At 40.9% G+C, this 17,283-nt stretch overlaps 1 protein-coding gene across 1 annotated transcript in view; it reads right to left on the bottom strand.

Annotated features, from left to right (window-relative positions):
- Positions 1 to 7,049: 7,049 nt before the first annotated feature.
- TTC29 (tetratricopeptide repeat domain 29) overlaps positions 7,050 to 17,283 on the bottom strand; it is a 213,923-nt gene continuing 203,689 nt past the window's right edge. Inside the window, exons 12-13 of the mRNA XM_056326730.1 lie at positions 11,320 to 11,393; positions 7,050 to 10,943 (exon numbers count right to left, since the gene is read on the bottom strand). Of these exons, the coding sequence (XP_056182705.1) occupies positions 11,356 to 11,393 (38 nt within the window). The 3' untranslated portion in view covers positions 7,050 to 10,943; positions 11,320 to 11,355. The remainder of the gene's footprint in view (positions 10,944 to 11,319; positions 11,394 to 17,283) is intronic.

Genomic DNA, 17,283 nt, shown 5'->3' with positions numbered 1-17,283 from the left:
TACTGATCCCCACAACGTCCTCAGGAGGCAGGGACGTGCTGCTACCTGACCTTAGAGCAGAGGAAAATGGAGAAGTTTGGGATGGATGAGGAACTGTAAAGAAGTTTCCCAGATCCTAGGAGAGTGCTCAGACCAGGGGACCGACCCTGCCCCACCTGACAGCGCCTCCAAACAGCAGAACCAGCAACTTCCTTGAATATCCTACTTCCGGGATGCTGGGAGGATGGCATGCCCAGTGAAACACCCATTCACCTCGAACTATGGCAAGAAGTGGTTTATTTCCCCAGCAGCAGCGTAGCCGTTGGTTTTAAAGCTCGGCCTCAGGGCTATCGCACCGGGGAGGTGGAGCAGCAGTGGAATGGCAAAAGCCGACTTCCCTCAGATTTGGGTCTTTTAGTTGGGTTCTTTAGTGTCAAATGAGGCACAAACTCAGACTGACACTTTTCCTGAGGATGGAGCATTAATAAAACCTCTTGCCTGGAGCAGGCTTTCTGGTATGTGTGTGATTTTCTGCCTTCTCCCTTGTGTGGGACACACATGGGGTCTGTCCCCTCTGTCAGCTGCCTCGCTGCACAAAATCTTGGGGATATATTCACAGTTAAGCCCTTTCCCTATCTGTTCCATCGGTTTGAAGTGGGCTTAAAAGTTTTAAAACCATTTTGAGGCTGGGGGAGGCACAGATAGAGGGAGGGCCATGTCGAGTGTGGTCCCCCAGGCCCTCCTGAGGAAGACGCCACCGCTTGGGTGAACATTCCAACACCCAGGGCACCTCCTTCACCCTTTCCTGCTTCTGTTGCAATGCTCCTCATCCTCCCAGTGCAGCAGGAGCCTGAACGCAGCTCTGCTGGCTGAGGCTGGCCTTAATTAAGTGGGTCCTCCTGCACACAGATATGTGCTAACACAAGCAGCCCCAGCATCCACATGGAAACGGACATTTCTGTGGCAACATTTTACACATCCTCACTGATGGTTTTAGAAGGTCTTGGACTTCACATTAAGAGAGCTCTGACTGATGCTAAGATTTAACTGAGAAACTCGAAAGGTTAAGTTGGGAAAAAAAAAAAAAAAGTTACTCCTTAAAAAGCAACAGAGGCATTGCTGGGGCTATTCAGTTCTCATCTTTAGATTTATACACCTCCAGACCCTGAATCCCTGGGAAAGAGGCGCTGACACCAACCCTCCCTTCACCTCTCCAGACCCTCTTTTCCCTCCTTTGCCCTTCCAAATACACCTGTTGGTGCTTGTGAGCAAATTTTCCTGCCCAGAGGAAATCAGCAGCTGACCTGGCTAGTGGTGCTGGGCTCCTCTGTTAGTTTTTGTGCCAGATCTTACTCAGTCAGATCAGTTGAGACTTGGGTGTATGTTTTAGGCGTGTCAATCTTTAAACTGGCCTTGGTTCAGTAAAGAAAAAACAAGCTGTTTGCCACATAACGGTACCCTGCACATCTGAAGGAGGAAAACTACCTGCAATTACAAGAGAAAGGACCAATATAACAATTAATGTGGTTCATTTTCACTCCAGGTTTTCTAGAGAGAAGATACTGCTCCACTTTTCCTCTCATTTCAAAATCACAAGCCTTTTCTTGATCCGGGAAAGTGCTGCGCTCAGATTAAGGCCAAATACAATAGATCAACATCTCAGAACATGTGTAGTTCTTTATTTTGAGGTATCTGTAGGCGCTTTTTGCTGGCATTTCATCACACCTCAATCTTCTTTCTACTGAGGCAAAATCACTCTCATACGCTGTAAAACAACGTTACTACCTTACACTTTAGGCAGTAAGCTGTAACTGGAACGTGCACATGCAGCCAGATCTTTTTTGTGCCAAATACCTCTGTAACACCAGCTGTATAGCAGTGTCACATGTATTAGTTGTTGAATTGCCCCACCGACACCCCCAGGTTAGATGTACTCTGCTTTTCTGAAGCTGAAAATACTCTTGGAGTACAAAACTGCCAGAAGAATATCAACTGCAATTACAAATCTAAACTAAATACGCAGTATTATGGCCTTTTCAATATTATATTTCTGTGGCAAGTTTTTCCATTGTGCATCGTTCAGTCACGTTGGGACAATTCGTTAAATAATGTAGAGGCACTTCATCATGGAACAACATTTGAGGTGATTTACAGTTCTGTCTTTTAGCAGCACACCTGTAAATTGCTATAAATAATGCTAACCCCTATTAAGGAGACATCAGGGTGCTTCCAGGCTGAGAGAATTAATGGGGAGGCAGTTGTGGATGATACTGGGTAAAGGCACCACCAGTTTACAACTGATCAGGTTGCTCTGACATACAGATATGCTAGTGCACCCCACAGCCAGGCCTGAAGATGAAGGGCAGAGTTTGGAAGGCATTTAGCAGCAGGCTGGTGTACTGAGATCGGTGACATTCTAGGCTTAAGTACCTTTGTTTTTCTTGAGGGTGTAATGTAACTTTTACAAACCAGCTGTTTGCAGCAAAGTTGAGTTAGAAATAGCTCATCACCTTTACTTCTCATCTGTATCAAGTCCTCATCCAGCAGGCACACAAGGTTAACAATGAAGGAAGGCAAAGCAGACAGACCAAAATCCCAGGCTAAAGTAATCCTGCTATCCTGCTATCTCAAAGACTGCCGACACCTTGAAAATTGGGGAAAACAGCTGTGAAGTCAAGAATAAACACAGAGAAACAGAATTTACCCACTTCCCATATGCACAAAGCCAGTGAGTTTACTCCCTTTTCAGCAGTACACAACAGGTTCATTTTTCCTAGCAATGTAAACAACTGCATAGTCATTTTGGAGATGTGACTTACCTTTGGTTAGTAAGTGGTTTCAGACAATCAGAGAAAAGAGACGGTGGTTCCTTGTAAAGAAGAAACTGCACATGCCAGCTTTTTGGCAGGTGGTATGAGGGGTGGGTGGGCGAACTTCTGCAGAACCCAGTATTCATCAAAATTGTGAAGACAGAGGGGAGACTTTGGGTGAAAGGGAAGAAGGAAACAAATTGAGTACAAGGGAAAGTGGAGAAGAACGTGCAAATGGGAAGGAATACAGCAGGCTCAAACCCTCGGGTTTACTGCGATTTGTATTTGGGTCTTGACCAAAAGCCTTTCTGCTGGGGAGTGAGATTCTGACTTAGTTCTGGTGTGAACATCCACCTACTTGATCAACAGATTGTTTTTTTCTTTTAATGCTGCAATGCTGTATGTGGAAAAGGGTGAGAAAAGAGAATCAAGCTCCTAACCGAGGAACTGGTCATGGCAAAACAGACAAAATCACGGAAAGCACTTTCCCCCCAAATGGGTGATCATCATGCAGAGATACCAAAGAAAAGCTGAAGATGGCAGGACCACTTTAAACTATGAAATAAATGTTTTTAGCTCATACCACTGTTATGAACATTTGTGTTTCAAAGGTGTTGAAGATGATTTACAGGTAGAAATTCAAAAGGCCTAAGTACAACCATCAGGAAGCAAAGGCGTGAAGACACATAATTCAAGGCTACCACAGACAGCTTTTTACTTCAGCTTGCAATATCTGGGGAGGCTTTCAAGCCTTTGCTTCAGAAATCAAGAGATGGCTTGAGAATTGCAGCTTCCATTACAGGAAAGCTGTTGCAGGAAAGCACTTTAGCACACACCTCCTGAACAGACTTTAAAGGCTCAGAAACCAGAGGCAAAAGTAAAAGGACCTCAGCCTGTCTTCATTGAACACAGCTTTCAGGAGGACTTCTTGACCTATGCAACCATTTGAGACAATGCATATGATGACTGTATTTAAAGCAGACTATGCACACGTACTGGTCTCACAGAAGATGGGGGGAAACCTACACTATTACATGGAACTTTCTGTCCTCTCATACAGCTCTGTGGAGCCGCTGCGGCACTACAAAAGGCAGAGGAAAGCTCTGCTGCGTTGTGGAGGATGGATTCACGCAGCACAGGCTCGTAGCCGGCATAGGCCCTTTTCTCTGCGGGGTGTAGCTGTTACTTGCCAGATGTGGCCACCCCCAGGCAGCTGCATGCTGGGCCAAATGCTCTGAACTACACCTGGGATTTGGCTGAACCGAAACCGGCTCTATTTTAGAGGTGTGAAAGCCTCTTTCTGCCTCACTTAGTTGACCCCATGACAGGCTCATCACGTGTAGCCCAGGAGCCTGGCCTTGGTTTCACACGCGCTTTCAGTTGATGAAGACCACTATGTATTTCCAACATCTTTTTCCTTTGAAAAAATAGTTAACTCCACTCTCACTCACAGTCCTGAAGATATTTCACTCATGTCTGATATTAAGAAATGTACAACAGGGACTGCAGAAATGAATCACACCATCTGATGGTAAGATTAAACCCAGCAGCTTTCAAGGGAAAGTGCGCTGTCTCACTGATGGAAATGCCACAGCTCCCTACAGTGGGATATGGGCTCTGGGAGGAACAGAGGGGGTGACTAAGGCAAGCATATTTTTTGCAAATATATTAGTTTAGGGGTTTTATTCTGTTACTTCGCTCACCTTCACAGCCTGTTTTATTTATTTACTTTGCATAAACTACCAAGTTTTTTTGGCACAAATGCTCTTAGAAAGTAATTTTCTAGGCAGATTCTACTATCCTGCAATTTTCTCTTCAGGAAGAAGGAGGAAAAACCCATGACTTATACGAGTGACCCCAACCAGCAACACTGATTGAACATCATTTGCTCCAAGGCGGTTTGGCGTGTGTGCATGTGTACAGCTTGTGCCAGCACAGCACTCCCAGTCCCCAACTACTGTGCCAATCCTGGTACACACAAGTTGTCTCAAAGAATGTTCCCAGTCCCAATATCTTACAGTCTAACTGGCTCCTCCTGCACTTACCATATTCACGCTGATTCTTGACATTTTTCCTGCCCCTGCCAAAGTCACCTTTGCTGGCCCACAAGTTTGTGTTTCAGGAGGTTGAGCTGGCTTAGTCCAGGCTGATTTCACACAAGGGTTATCAAGTGTCTGGCTAGTGAGAACTTCCCCTACAGGCACATCAGTAAGACTTGTTCGTGGTGTTCCCCCTTAGCTTTTCAGAGTATGCAGTGCCAACGCTGGTTGTATTGCTTTTGTAGAGCCCCAGGCACCGGTGGCATGGTAGGTACACAGCCACTTGGCTGACCTACAGCTATCATTTAAAAAAAAGAAGCATTTGCCACACAAGGGAGATGCTGACTGCCATTAGAGCCTCTGTACAACCAGCGCAGGAGCAGTTACATTTTACAAGCTTGCACGGGTGTCCACTCACCGCTGGCTCTGTGCACATGATCTACTCTGTTGTTGCTGGCAAGGCCAGACGCACCCTTCCCTGCCCCCCACGCAAAAGCAGTATGCTAGTACTGGATTTCAGTGTGACAGTAAGAATTCGAAGTGCCATAAATCCTCACCCCTTTCTGCTTAACTGTCCCCATCTCAAGCTTGTTTAGCCATTTCTGCCAAATGCACTGCAAAATGTGAATGCATCGGTGATGCTCTCCCAGAACAGAGGTTTGCAGTGGCGAAATAAAAGCAAGGGCTCTAATTCATCAAAATATTCTAATATCACAGAGCTCCTCTGAGAGTATCAGGGCTCAGCAGACATGAAAGCTCATTGCAATTCAGAATGTAAAAGTTAAAGGGGCTGCTGGGAGAGAGTGGGGCCTGGAGACAGAAGCCAGGTAATCCTGAACTTCCCTTATCATAAATAAATTTTGTTTTAATCTGTACTGTGAGCCTGGTGTGAGTCTGGGCTGCCCAGAAAGCAGACAGCAATGCCAGGGAAACCAATTTCCTGGTACTTACGTGGAAAGGGAGAGTGTCTAATTTTCTCAGTCAACGGATGCTGAGGAGCCAGGAGGCAGACAACTCTTACAAAAGAAAACAGGAGAAAATAACAGTGACCACCATGCTTCTGGGAGGGCTCTTTGAAGACATTTTTAGAGGCACGGCTGTGGTTAAGGCCAGATTCAAGCCACTTCAATTACAAATGGTGAACTGAATGGTGAACTGAAATAGTCCAGGAAGACCAGGGAGCAATGTTGCTAGGGACAGAATAGCTCAGTGTAGGAGGCAGACAACCTTTCAAAGGTGATATACCTCTATAAATGGGTAGGTATGTCCCAGACTGGGGGCTAAATGTGGCAGTTACAAGAGCTGGTGTTGAAGGAAGCTGCCTCCCAGAGACAAAGCTTACCTCTCATCAGTCTGTCTCAGGGGAGAAATCTCAGTCCTAGCTGGGTTCAGAGCTGAGTGGGAGCCAGGAGCTGTTGCCACTCCCAAATGCTCCTCCTAGGACACTCAAGTTCCAGTCCCTGGGTCTTCCATGTGCTACTGAAAATCTGCTGTCCACAGATCTTGTCTACCCATACTGCAGGTGGCCAAGCTGCAGAACTGAGCTGGAGAATGGGTAGCTGCTGGGACAAACGGAGACCTTCCCCCATGCCGCGATCCTACATAGAGCCGAGCAATGCTTCAGGGGCTGCACACCATCAGCCCCCCGTGACTTCAGGGAGGGCCATCGCCAGCACTTCAGATCTCACCCAGGCCAGCTGCGCTTTTGTTGCAAAGTTGTCTGTCCGCCTTTCATGTAGTGATGAAACAAACAAGTAACTTCATTGTTAATCTAGTGAAACAGACATATTCATTCAGCAGGGATGGGGACAGGGGATTTTAGTTACTGAATTGCTTTCTCACCTCTTCAGATTAATTCCTCCAAGCGAGCATTGTGGCTGACTCACTTTGTCCGTCCCACAGATGAGATAAGATTAAACAACAGGCTTTCAATTAAAGGCACACTTGCACCTTTCTCTCTTTTTCCTCCTCTGCTAAATGGGCTTGAGAGCTCACTTGACCAACAGCCATTCTGGACTTTTATTCTGTATTTTTAAAAACTAAACTGTAAATGTTTAGAGAGAAAAGTTTATCTCCTAAGGTTAAACCCCTGGCAACGTGCTTTACCATCATAGCTGCTGGGCTCCTTCATGCTCAGCATCACTCTTCGGTGATATGCCTGTGTCAAAAGAAGACTCACACATGGAAATATTCATTAACATGTTTATTTGTTTATCTCCAAAGACAGCACATACATTCTATGTACTTGTTAGCATGTATGGCAAATACAGAGATACTATGAAATTATGCTGTCAAACAAGACACAGTTTCAGGGGGAAAAAAAAAATCCGTCTTCATTCTCTTTGTAGGAGCTGTCCTCAGAAATAACTGAATCTCAGGACAAAGTCCTTGATGTACACCACTTCTCCAGGCTGATGAGTTCTCACCTCATGTGTAATAGCTGAATCTTATAAAACTACTTAAGACTAACCTATTTCTTGCATTTTTACATGTATATTATTGTTTCTGCCAGTTATGTTCTACTTTTTCCTAGCAGGAAACTAAAGTGTGGCTTTAGTAATACCTATCATCAATCTTATTTATTCCATCTATTTCTAGGTAATTATATATAGTGTATTTCTTAGTCTATATTCGGATGGCCTATTTAGAGATGAATGGATTCCTTCCAGAATGGCAATGACCTTTCTGTGACTCAAACATTAATTTTCTAAATGGCTTCACAGGTGAAATACCATATATATCATCATAATTAACAAGATATACCCTATTAATGGTCAGAAAACATGCTTTTCATAATTATAAACAGAATCCTTTCTGAGATACAACCTTCCCTTCTGCTATGAATTGTTAGTCAATACACAGTGAAACCTACTAAAACCCTATTCAAAAAGCAGCCTTAATTGTCAGTGTCGCATGCCTTAGGCACCCGCAATACATAGATTTTAGAGACATTGATATTACACTTCAGAACTACTCAAAGATTCATCTGCCATAATACGTTTGACAAGTTTTTGTTTTGAAACAGACAACCAGCATTACAGGTTAAGTTGATTTAGGTGCTTACCTAACTTCATTAAAGTCAATTATGTCTATAATTTCTCAGAGCACAGAAAAACTTGCAACTGCAATTCATAATCTCTCCGAGTCCTCCTTTCTGATCGCGAAGTCTTAAGGGTCAGGAGATTAGAGGCTTTCTGCAAAAACTTGGAGCAAGGATTGCAATGATAATGAACCAGGCAGAGTGGAAAAGAATTCAGTTCTGTATGAGGAGCTCCTTAAAGAAATCAGAGCATCTCTCATGTAAGGAGACAAAGGACAAAAGTTCCACTGTACTAATCTGAGCTCTGATCTCAGCAGATCTTGTGCGCAGGACTATGTCTGACAAGAGATCACCAAAGAAAAGTGATGTTGGAAGAAGTGTTGGTAATTCAGAAAGTGGTGATGTTTTTTCTGAAGAAGTACTGAGCTGACACCGCAGCCAAGTGTCAGTGAGCACCGTGCTTTCAGCTGGATCATGCGAGGTGTTAACACCAAGGCCTGCCCGTGACCCATGGAGCTCTGGCTGCTTCTAACAGCTGGAGAGGTTTATTCCAGGACCCTGCCCAAAGTATAACGTATGGAACGACATTCTGCCTAACCTCCTCACCCCATCCATTTGAAGGGGAAAGCAGAGCCTTTGTTTTCCTGCTGAAGAAGTCTGCAAGGAGCACACCACCTGCATTCTGCCAGATAGTTACTCGTCAGACAAATTGTTACTGGGATGGCAGGCAGGTACGTTTAAAAGCTCAATAAACATAATGTTCTCCCAAAGATTCCTGGCTCTGAAGAACACACATTGAACTTCCATTATTATAGGATGATAAAAGTCCCCTTATTTTTATTAAAAGCTTTATGACTAAAAAGTATTGTTAAAAAAGTACAGGAGAGGTAATGCCTCAGAGGATTAATTTATGACCATTTTTTCACAAGCATACAAAAGCTATCACTTAGTAATGAGTGTAGACTGGCAAAAAGTAATGATGGCCATGGATGCTGTTTAACATAACTGCTTAATAACTTCTGGGACACATACATAGAACGTTCAGCTGCTGCAGAAATGTACATGGGGTTCATAACCCTTAGGAATTTAGAAACTTGTCCTTGAAAAACTGACAATTATCTTTTCTAGAATGTCTGCTTGTTTTATGTAATTTTATATATTTTTTAAACTATGAAAGAAAAATTCAAATATGCCATTTTTGGACAATATTCTGATAAAAGAAATTCCAAATATGTCAAACCAGCAACCTCTTACAAGCAGTCATGCTATATTTACCAAGATTAGAAGAGTTTGAAGGTTAATGTTTTTATAATATTTTTCATATCTCATATCAATAGCATTAAAATCTAAGGGGTAGACTGGATAGTTATTGTTTATATTTAATTCATGGTCCTGTTTCTCGGCCTGGTTTTCATAAAGTGTTTACCTCTTTTTAGCACTCAGTCAAGAGATTTGTATGCTTATGTACGTGCATAATTGCATGTAGGAATATTCCTATACAACTTTTCAGCCTTATAAGAACATTCTAAATAAACATTGTCGTAATAAGCTTGGTGTTCAGACTATAAAGACCTCTGGGTAAAAAAATAAGATTACTGAGGTATTTGTATTTATACTGCATGTACACAGTACCTTGGTCAACAATGGTCTAATAAGAGCTAGTTAATGATACACTTTTACCATGCCTTAACAGGGAGAAACCTTATTGTCACATGTCAACCAGTTACTTAAATTGCAAACCTGAAGAAAACCATGAATTGAGCTATTACTACGGCAAAGGCTATTGCTTGCTCAAAGACTGTCATAAAAACTGATTACAGGTCTAATGGACCTTGCTTCAAACTCTGAATCTGGAAACCTCTGTTTGAAGAAAGGAATGGTTGACTATTGAGATTCATAAAGCTTTGTTTATGTAGTTTGAAGGAACAGTTTTTAAAATAAATTCCATTATGAAAGCTTGTATCAGTTTTTCAAAATAAAATTCAAAGGTTCCAAATCCTGCTTTTATGTATATTTTGCAAAGTGATAACCAACATTTTCTCTCCTTTAATTCTTCTTTAGGTCAACAGTGATGGTAATTGGAAAATGCCCTTTGAGGACTCTGAAGACCACAGGAGTCAGACTGCTGTGGGCCATGTGGTGAACCCCGTCAAGAATTTAATCAGCTCAAAATAGGAGACAATCCTTCACACACGCTCCAGAATCAGTGCTTCAGATTATTTATCAAAAAGAATCTAGGCAGAATTTTAGTTTACCTGATCATGTGAATGAATACAGGCTTTGTACAAAGGAGAATTTTGGGTTCAATTTTGAAAATGTGGCATTCTACCAGATGTACTTTCATTGTTAAATATAGTCGTTTCAGCCATGCCTATAGATTGACGGTACATTTGAGACGGTCAATGGCATTTCAAATGCTTTGGTTGTGCAGGTTTTCAATGGTTTCATGCGTGTGCTCAACCAGATTTTAAACAAACTTAGTTGTGATTTGGGTCCAACCTGTGTTACAGATTAGATCAAAATTGCACCACAGTGTGGCACCCAGGCTGGATCTAGTCTATCAAGTTACAGTTGAACCGCAACTGTTAAGCACAGATGCTAAAGTCACTGATAGCCCTATGAATAAGGCATTGAGCTTGTGGTTTATTTTTTCTGAAAGGGACGATAATCTGGGATTTAAAGAAAACTCTCCAGACACATTTAGAACCTGATCTTACAAGGTATTGAGCATCTTGGATGCCCACTCAGTAGGCATAAATGATGTTTCGTATCTTAACAGAAAGATCTTGACATTTTGGAAGACAATACACATTAGGGGCACAAGATGCAAAGTTTCTATTCTACATTACTCTTTTGTATTTATTTCAGTGACACCAGCTATTTTTGATAAAAACATGTAATACACATTGAAGTCACACTTCAGTCATAAAAGAACTTAGAGCTCTCAGATATTTGCATTGCAACACTGCTCCCATTTAAATGACAAATCCCCACCAAAATTCCTACTTTGTTGCACGACTTTTCAAGGATCTCCTGTACTCATCTATTAGCTTCTCTGTAGTAGGCAGGCATTCTCTATAGAGAAAAACAGCAAATAAAAACCCAGCAATTTTTGTAAGTTTATATATACACTTTGATATCTACTTGTTTTATATTTGCATTCAGCATCTGGTTAATAGCTTTTCTATCTCAAAGGCTTATTTCTGTAAATTAAAAGCAACTACATAAGCAAAAGCAATATAAATTCTAAAACTGGGAGAATAAGTTAAAAATATGAAGGAAATGTGAATTTGTTCATTTATGAGCAGGAAAAATACTGTTATTTGGACAAAGTAAACCAGAGATGATGTGCAACTCCCTGTCAAAATCAGGTTAAATTTTGATACCAATGTCATTTTGCAAAAATCAGCATATTGGTATATAGACTATGGATTAAAAGCAAATACTGTACCAGGAAGGATCTATAACTGGCGTCTTTGGAAGAAACTCACAGGGGCTTTGAAGCACTCGTTTCTTTATCAAGTTCTGTTATTAAAAAAATAAAAAGTGCATTAGTGCTTTAGACTTACAACATTCTAATTGGTAAAAAAGCCTAGAAGGTTTATTTGGAAAACATGCAATACAATAAAAAGTCACAAGAGAAGGAAATCTAAGACAACACAGAGGCAAGCCACATAAGATATAATCCTAGAAACACAGAATTGGCAGGGATTTTTGTTCTTACTTCCTGCGCTTCTGTGCAGTTCCTAAACAGGCCAGTTTTGCAGGACAGGACCAGGTGGGTCCAGCTGGGACCCAACAAGGAAGATGCATTTGGGAGAAGGTGATGGCAAAGACAGCACTGAAAGATGGCAGGCAGTGAGAAGACCGCCCAGGGAAAGTGAGCAGTGCAAAGCAAGAGCAGGGTGAGGGGACTGCATAAGTAGGGCTGCCACCTCCCAGTGCGGTCCTAATAGGATGTGATCAAATGAGCGGGTGGCTGGGAGGCAATGGCTTAACTCCACAGTTTTTGGCAGCCACACACTTCCTTTGCTGCTGTGATCTGTGATGCTCAGCCTTGTTCCTTCCTTGCTCCATTTTCGCACCAAGCTGCCACCCCCCAGCTGCACTTTCTGCTCTTTTCCCAGTGACTCTCCAGCAACATACCTCCCTCTGCCTAGTTACAACCACACCATCCCTTGGGATTGTTTCCTATTTTGGGAACTACTGATCTGGTTCACTTCTCAAATGAAGAAAGTGCACATATATCTAGTCCCTCCCTGACATTTATTTGTCAAATCTATTCTCAAAGGCTTCTGATGAAGCCATTTCACAACATCCCTGATCTCTCTGTTCCAGTGTTTCACAATCTTATAGCTCAGTTTCTTCCCTAATACTTAAGATAAATATTTATTGCAAATTAAGCTGATTTTTGCCTTGTTCTACCTTAGGTAGCAAAGGAACACCATCCTCTTTTATAATAACCTCTTACAGCTTCAGAGACTGTTTTCCTTCCTCTAATCTTTTCTTTTTGAGGCTAAGCAAATGCAGCCTTCAATATTTGAAAGGAGCTCATGTTTTCTGACCTCTGAGTAATCCTTGGTTGGATCCTTCTCAATTTGTCACTACCTCTTTGCACTGTGATGATTAAAACAGGACTCTCTCTTTCAGTCACACAGGACTCTCTCTTTCAGTCACACCAATACCAATGGTGCTTATATGGCATCCTAATTTAACTCATGTCCAAAATAAATATATTAATCCAGTTCTGATGGAGATGAAAAGTAATGTTCAAAGCAGTGTCTCTGCTGGTGCAATGTTTGGAAGAGATGCAAACTACCGGACTACTGAAGACTCAATAAAATGTATGTTTTGTCATATCATAGGTTTTATTAAGTATAACTGCTAATTAGGACTTCAGAGTTGTATGCAAATAAGAATAGGATAAGTAAATCTATGCAGAATATCTGTGAATTAGTGTAAGTTATCATATGAATCAAATTTTGCAAGGGGGCAACATGTACGTTAGTGGTTTACTCTAACAACGTACATTTAACAATGTAGCAACATTTTCTGAAACCAGGCCTTAAGTACCTGAGTGGAAATTCCTTTACTAGCAGACCATGTCTAAAAAAAATAATCTAATAAAACCTAATCGAATTCAAGGGGCTCTGCTCACAGCTGCAGAGTCTGTAGCTTCTCAGTTTGGCTTGGAGACTCACACACAGCAAAGCAGCTGAGAGCCTCATGCAGTTCAGAGGTGCTAACCAGGGGTCTGGAGTACCTTGCTCCACCCCAGCTTTACACCAGTGTGGTGTTATTGCTCTTTCCAGTGGAAGCTCATTGTTGAAAAAGTGGTGCGAGACAGGTGTATGACTCAAGCCCAAAATGTGACTAGGTATGTGTAGTAACATACATATTTGCAAGTAATCACACATAAAAGTGTGCCTCTGACAGCAACGTACCTTACATACACGGACACATCCAAAAAACGGTGGGGATATGCACATGACAGATGGGGAATTATGGCATAAATTGCTTCTCTCATGCACCTTTTGGCCTTCTGCCTTCACACTTGGACACCAAGCTATTATTGTCTGATTAACAGTTCTATCCTCCCAGCAAATATGAAGCATATCAAGGATAACTGATGGAATACTGAGCCATAAATGTTTTCTTGGCATTTGTTTGGCCTGTGCTATTTGGGAACAATAAAAGCATCTCATATTCATAATGATAATACATATATACCACCACAGATCACACCATCAAGCATTCTCCTTCTATCTTATTGTGTTGTGCAAAATGCAGAGATAAACATTAATATGTATTAATAGTATGTAAATATAATTAATCATAATAGGATGTTCCTGACATATTATCACTGCTGTTGATAAAATATAATTAAAATTGTCTGGTTGAATTTTCAGTGCAGCTAGAATTGGCATCTCTGTTCTTGCTGTTTCCATGTGTCTATCTAAAGATCGTTACACTTCTAAAAATCTCATTATTTCATTATGTTTCTGAGAGAAAGCTAAGAAGAGCTGCTAGTCCTTTACACAATATAATTAGAACAAAGTCATAGAAAAAAATGAAACCCACACCTACAAAGACTGGCGCTAAAATGATCACTAACTCCAGAGAGGACAGGAATTTTAGGCACCATTCTCTCAAAGACTATAAAGAAAATTATACAAGCAACACCTGTGTTCCCAAGCGTGCATGCCCACATGATAGGAAAGCATTCAAATCCAAGTTTTGTATTACTTGGAGACTGTTGGACTTTATGAAACAAGAACTCCACTGGAAAGCTCCACAAACTGATGGAGAGTCATAAGAGGCCTATTGTTTTGGGGAGTTGAACGTGCTTTGAAAAAAAACCAAACAGGCAACATTTTGAGGAGATGACAAAATTATGAATGTGACTAGCATGCAGGTGACCCAGAAACCATTTTTCACTCATTTTCATGAGGTAGGAGATACTGAAAGTAGCAGGTGGCGGGCTTGGAGACAAAGGAAGGGGTTCTTCGTGCATTGCCAACTGACCCTTGGAACTCTCTGCTGCAGGATGCTGAGGATGCACTAATTTTCTGCTGGCTTAAGAAGTGACATGGCAAACAAATAGGAGAAAAGTCCATACCCTGTCCTACTCTTCCACTATATCCAACTTGCTGAAGTGGTGTAAAATCCTATAATACAGCAGCTCAAACCAAAGACAGCAACAGTGCTGTTATGTTTTCACAAGTATTTAGGTACATGTATGCAAACAAAACCACCACATTGGCAACTGCTGCAAACGTGGGTAAACTCTTACTGTATTGTACATACAACAGTAGTAATAGAAGGCAATGCAGTGTTTTCATTATACCTATTTTCCTTTAATACAATTAATTCCACCTATTCAGATTCACTATTAGCCAATTCTGAATTTTTGTCACAAAAGGGAGAAAAAGCAAGACATATCTCACTGTACTCTTTATACCCTCCCCATGATTTGGCTGGGTATGCTAGATTATCAAGGTGGCATAATGCAACTGATTGGATATAATTCATTGTTGTAATTTAAAAATTACTTGCATTTTTAAAGGTCATTCAGCTGTTTTCAGTTATATAATCTGTAGAATGATGTAATGGTGTCGGAATAAAGACACAGCAGAAAGTAATATGACTGCCAACAACATGCACGTCCCAACTTGCAGAAGATCCTCCTACTTTTTTTCTGTCTTGATAACTGAAAATTGATGCAACGCTTTTTTAAAAAGCAGATTGGCCCTACTTGTTTAGCCATGTATCCTGACTGGGGGTTCACTTGGAATGGAGGCAGTTGTACTTGGGAGGTTTTATGAATATAAAGATTAATGAATTTGTACAATTTGGGCATGCAAAGCATTTTTATCAGCCATATTCCATTTAGAATAAGCAGTAAACCATATATAAGGGTTGTGTCAGAGTTTACTGAATAGGGCCCTTGGTAGCTAATGTAACATTTCTCCAACAAATCAAAGGTATTGTTCTATGCTCACATGAATATACAGTAGCCATTACCTTAAATTTAAAACTCACTGTGAGCAGCAAACACACTGTGGGGATATGAAGGCCATATTGTATCAGCGGAGTCTGCAGAGATTTTCTTCATATGGCTTTGCCTGCTTGAAATATATGTTGCAGTTGAAAGCTAAAGGGATTACTTTTGAATAGTCATCACAAAGGTTGATTATATTCGTATATCATTTAGCTGGACCCTGCAGGCTATTATTCCATTAGCTGTGCTGGCCCTGCACTGTCAAAAAGTTGATCATATAATGTAAAAAGGTTACATGCTCTGTTAAGGTATGTGAAATAACTTGAAACAGTAATCTTTTAAGAGCACTACAGCTTTGTAGTTGAAGGTAGATTGCATTTAAAATAAATATCAGCAAAATGGAATAAATACAATAAACCTACCTCTGTTTCCTATTTTTCCTATTTTCAATAGGTCATACATAATTTGAGTAAGTTAATTGTACCAGGTAAGATGTTGGCTATGGAGTATTTTTTTTCAACCTCACATCCAAAGAACTATACCTCAAAATAGCTGCATCTTTATGCAAAACACTCACTGAAATTACATTTCTGGTGAAAAAGATTTGCTGATTATGTTTCCCTTGCACATACAAACACACACACATTTTCTTTCAGTGCTTAATAAAATGGATCTTCAGACGGTTCCATTATGTGGATGCCTTAATATTATTTTATGCTAAAACATGGACAGTGCATTAGATTGAAAGCATCTTACTGTTCCACGAGGCAGAGTAATCGCAGACTATCCCCAGATAGCAAATGCTCCCATTGGGGAAACGATACCAACAACACAGGCTAATGAATCACAGCGGTTATTAATCACGGGCATTTGTAAAAGCCACGTATAATAGAGATGAACTCTCAAGATTAGAAAGGTTAGAAGGTGGGACCGAGAAAAGGACAGATCATCCAATTGCATTTTAGAATAAGTTTATGGACAAGCATTTGCTTCAGTACAATTGTGCCCATACTCGCTTCAGTCTTTCTAAGCAGGCAGAAAAAGAGAAACAATTTTGTCAGCTTGGTTCACTTAGCTTTCAGATCCTTGTAGGAAAATATGGCAAAAATAAATAAATAAATGCACACATACAAGACCCTTAGGGCTTATGGCCTAGTTAGGAATGAGCCAGTGCTTCCTTTATTAGACAAAGTTGTTTAATTTAGATTGTAAAAGCGAGAGTTGGTTCTGTTTCAGTATACCATATATATTATTCAGGGCAATGAATGAGTCTTTATGAGTACAAATGGGAGCCTTTAATGAACTGCAGCAAATGTTTGAGCAGGTAGGTTTCTCTGAATAAAGGCTTCACAGATGGGTAAGTTTATGAATGAGAACCAGAATTTATTTGATATGCTTTTAAAGAGCCTGCTCAGACTATGGCACTATAAGGAAAGTGCAAGGTTTTTCTGGTTTGGATGAGAAAACCTAACGGGAATATGAATTTGTCCCTGCCTAATAACTTCCATTGTTTACTTATTCATATTCTACAGTCGTCAGACAAGTTAATCTTTCTCTCTCATGTAGTTTGGGCATGTGCCAGACATTTGTACAACAATGGAAATCTCTCTTGATCTTATATTTTTCAGTTCTGTTCATTGAAAAATTATACACTAGACTGACAATACAGTATAGCAGCATCTTTTGCAGAAACCATTTGTTGAATATCCACTTTACATAACAGCTCTATCAGGTCTGGTTGTTGACTGTAGGTAGAAAAAAGGGATTTTCTCAAGGCCAAAATATGACATTCTGTCTTTTGAGTATCTGGAAGTTAGAGATCACAAAAACTCTACGCAAATTTTGGTGACACAGAAGAATCAGCTTTGACAAACAGTCATCAAGAAGATCATGTCAAGCATGAAGAAACCTAAA

This window comes from Falco biarmicus, chromosome 1 (assembly GCF_023638135.1).
Source record: "Falco biarmicus isolate bFalBia1 chromosome 1, bFalBia1.pri, whole genome shotgun sequence".
NCBI lineage: Eukaryota > Metazoa > Chordata > Aves > Falconiformes > Falconidae > Falco > Falco biarmicus.
This window is presented reverse-complemented; position numbering and strand designations above follow the sequence as displayed.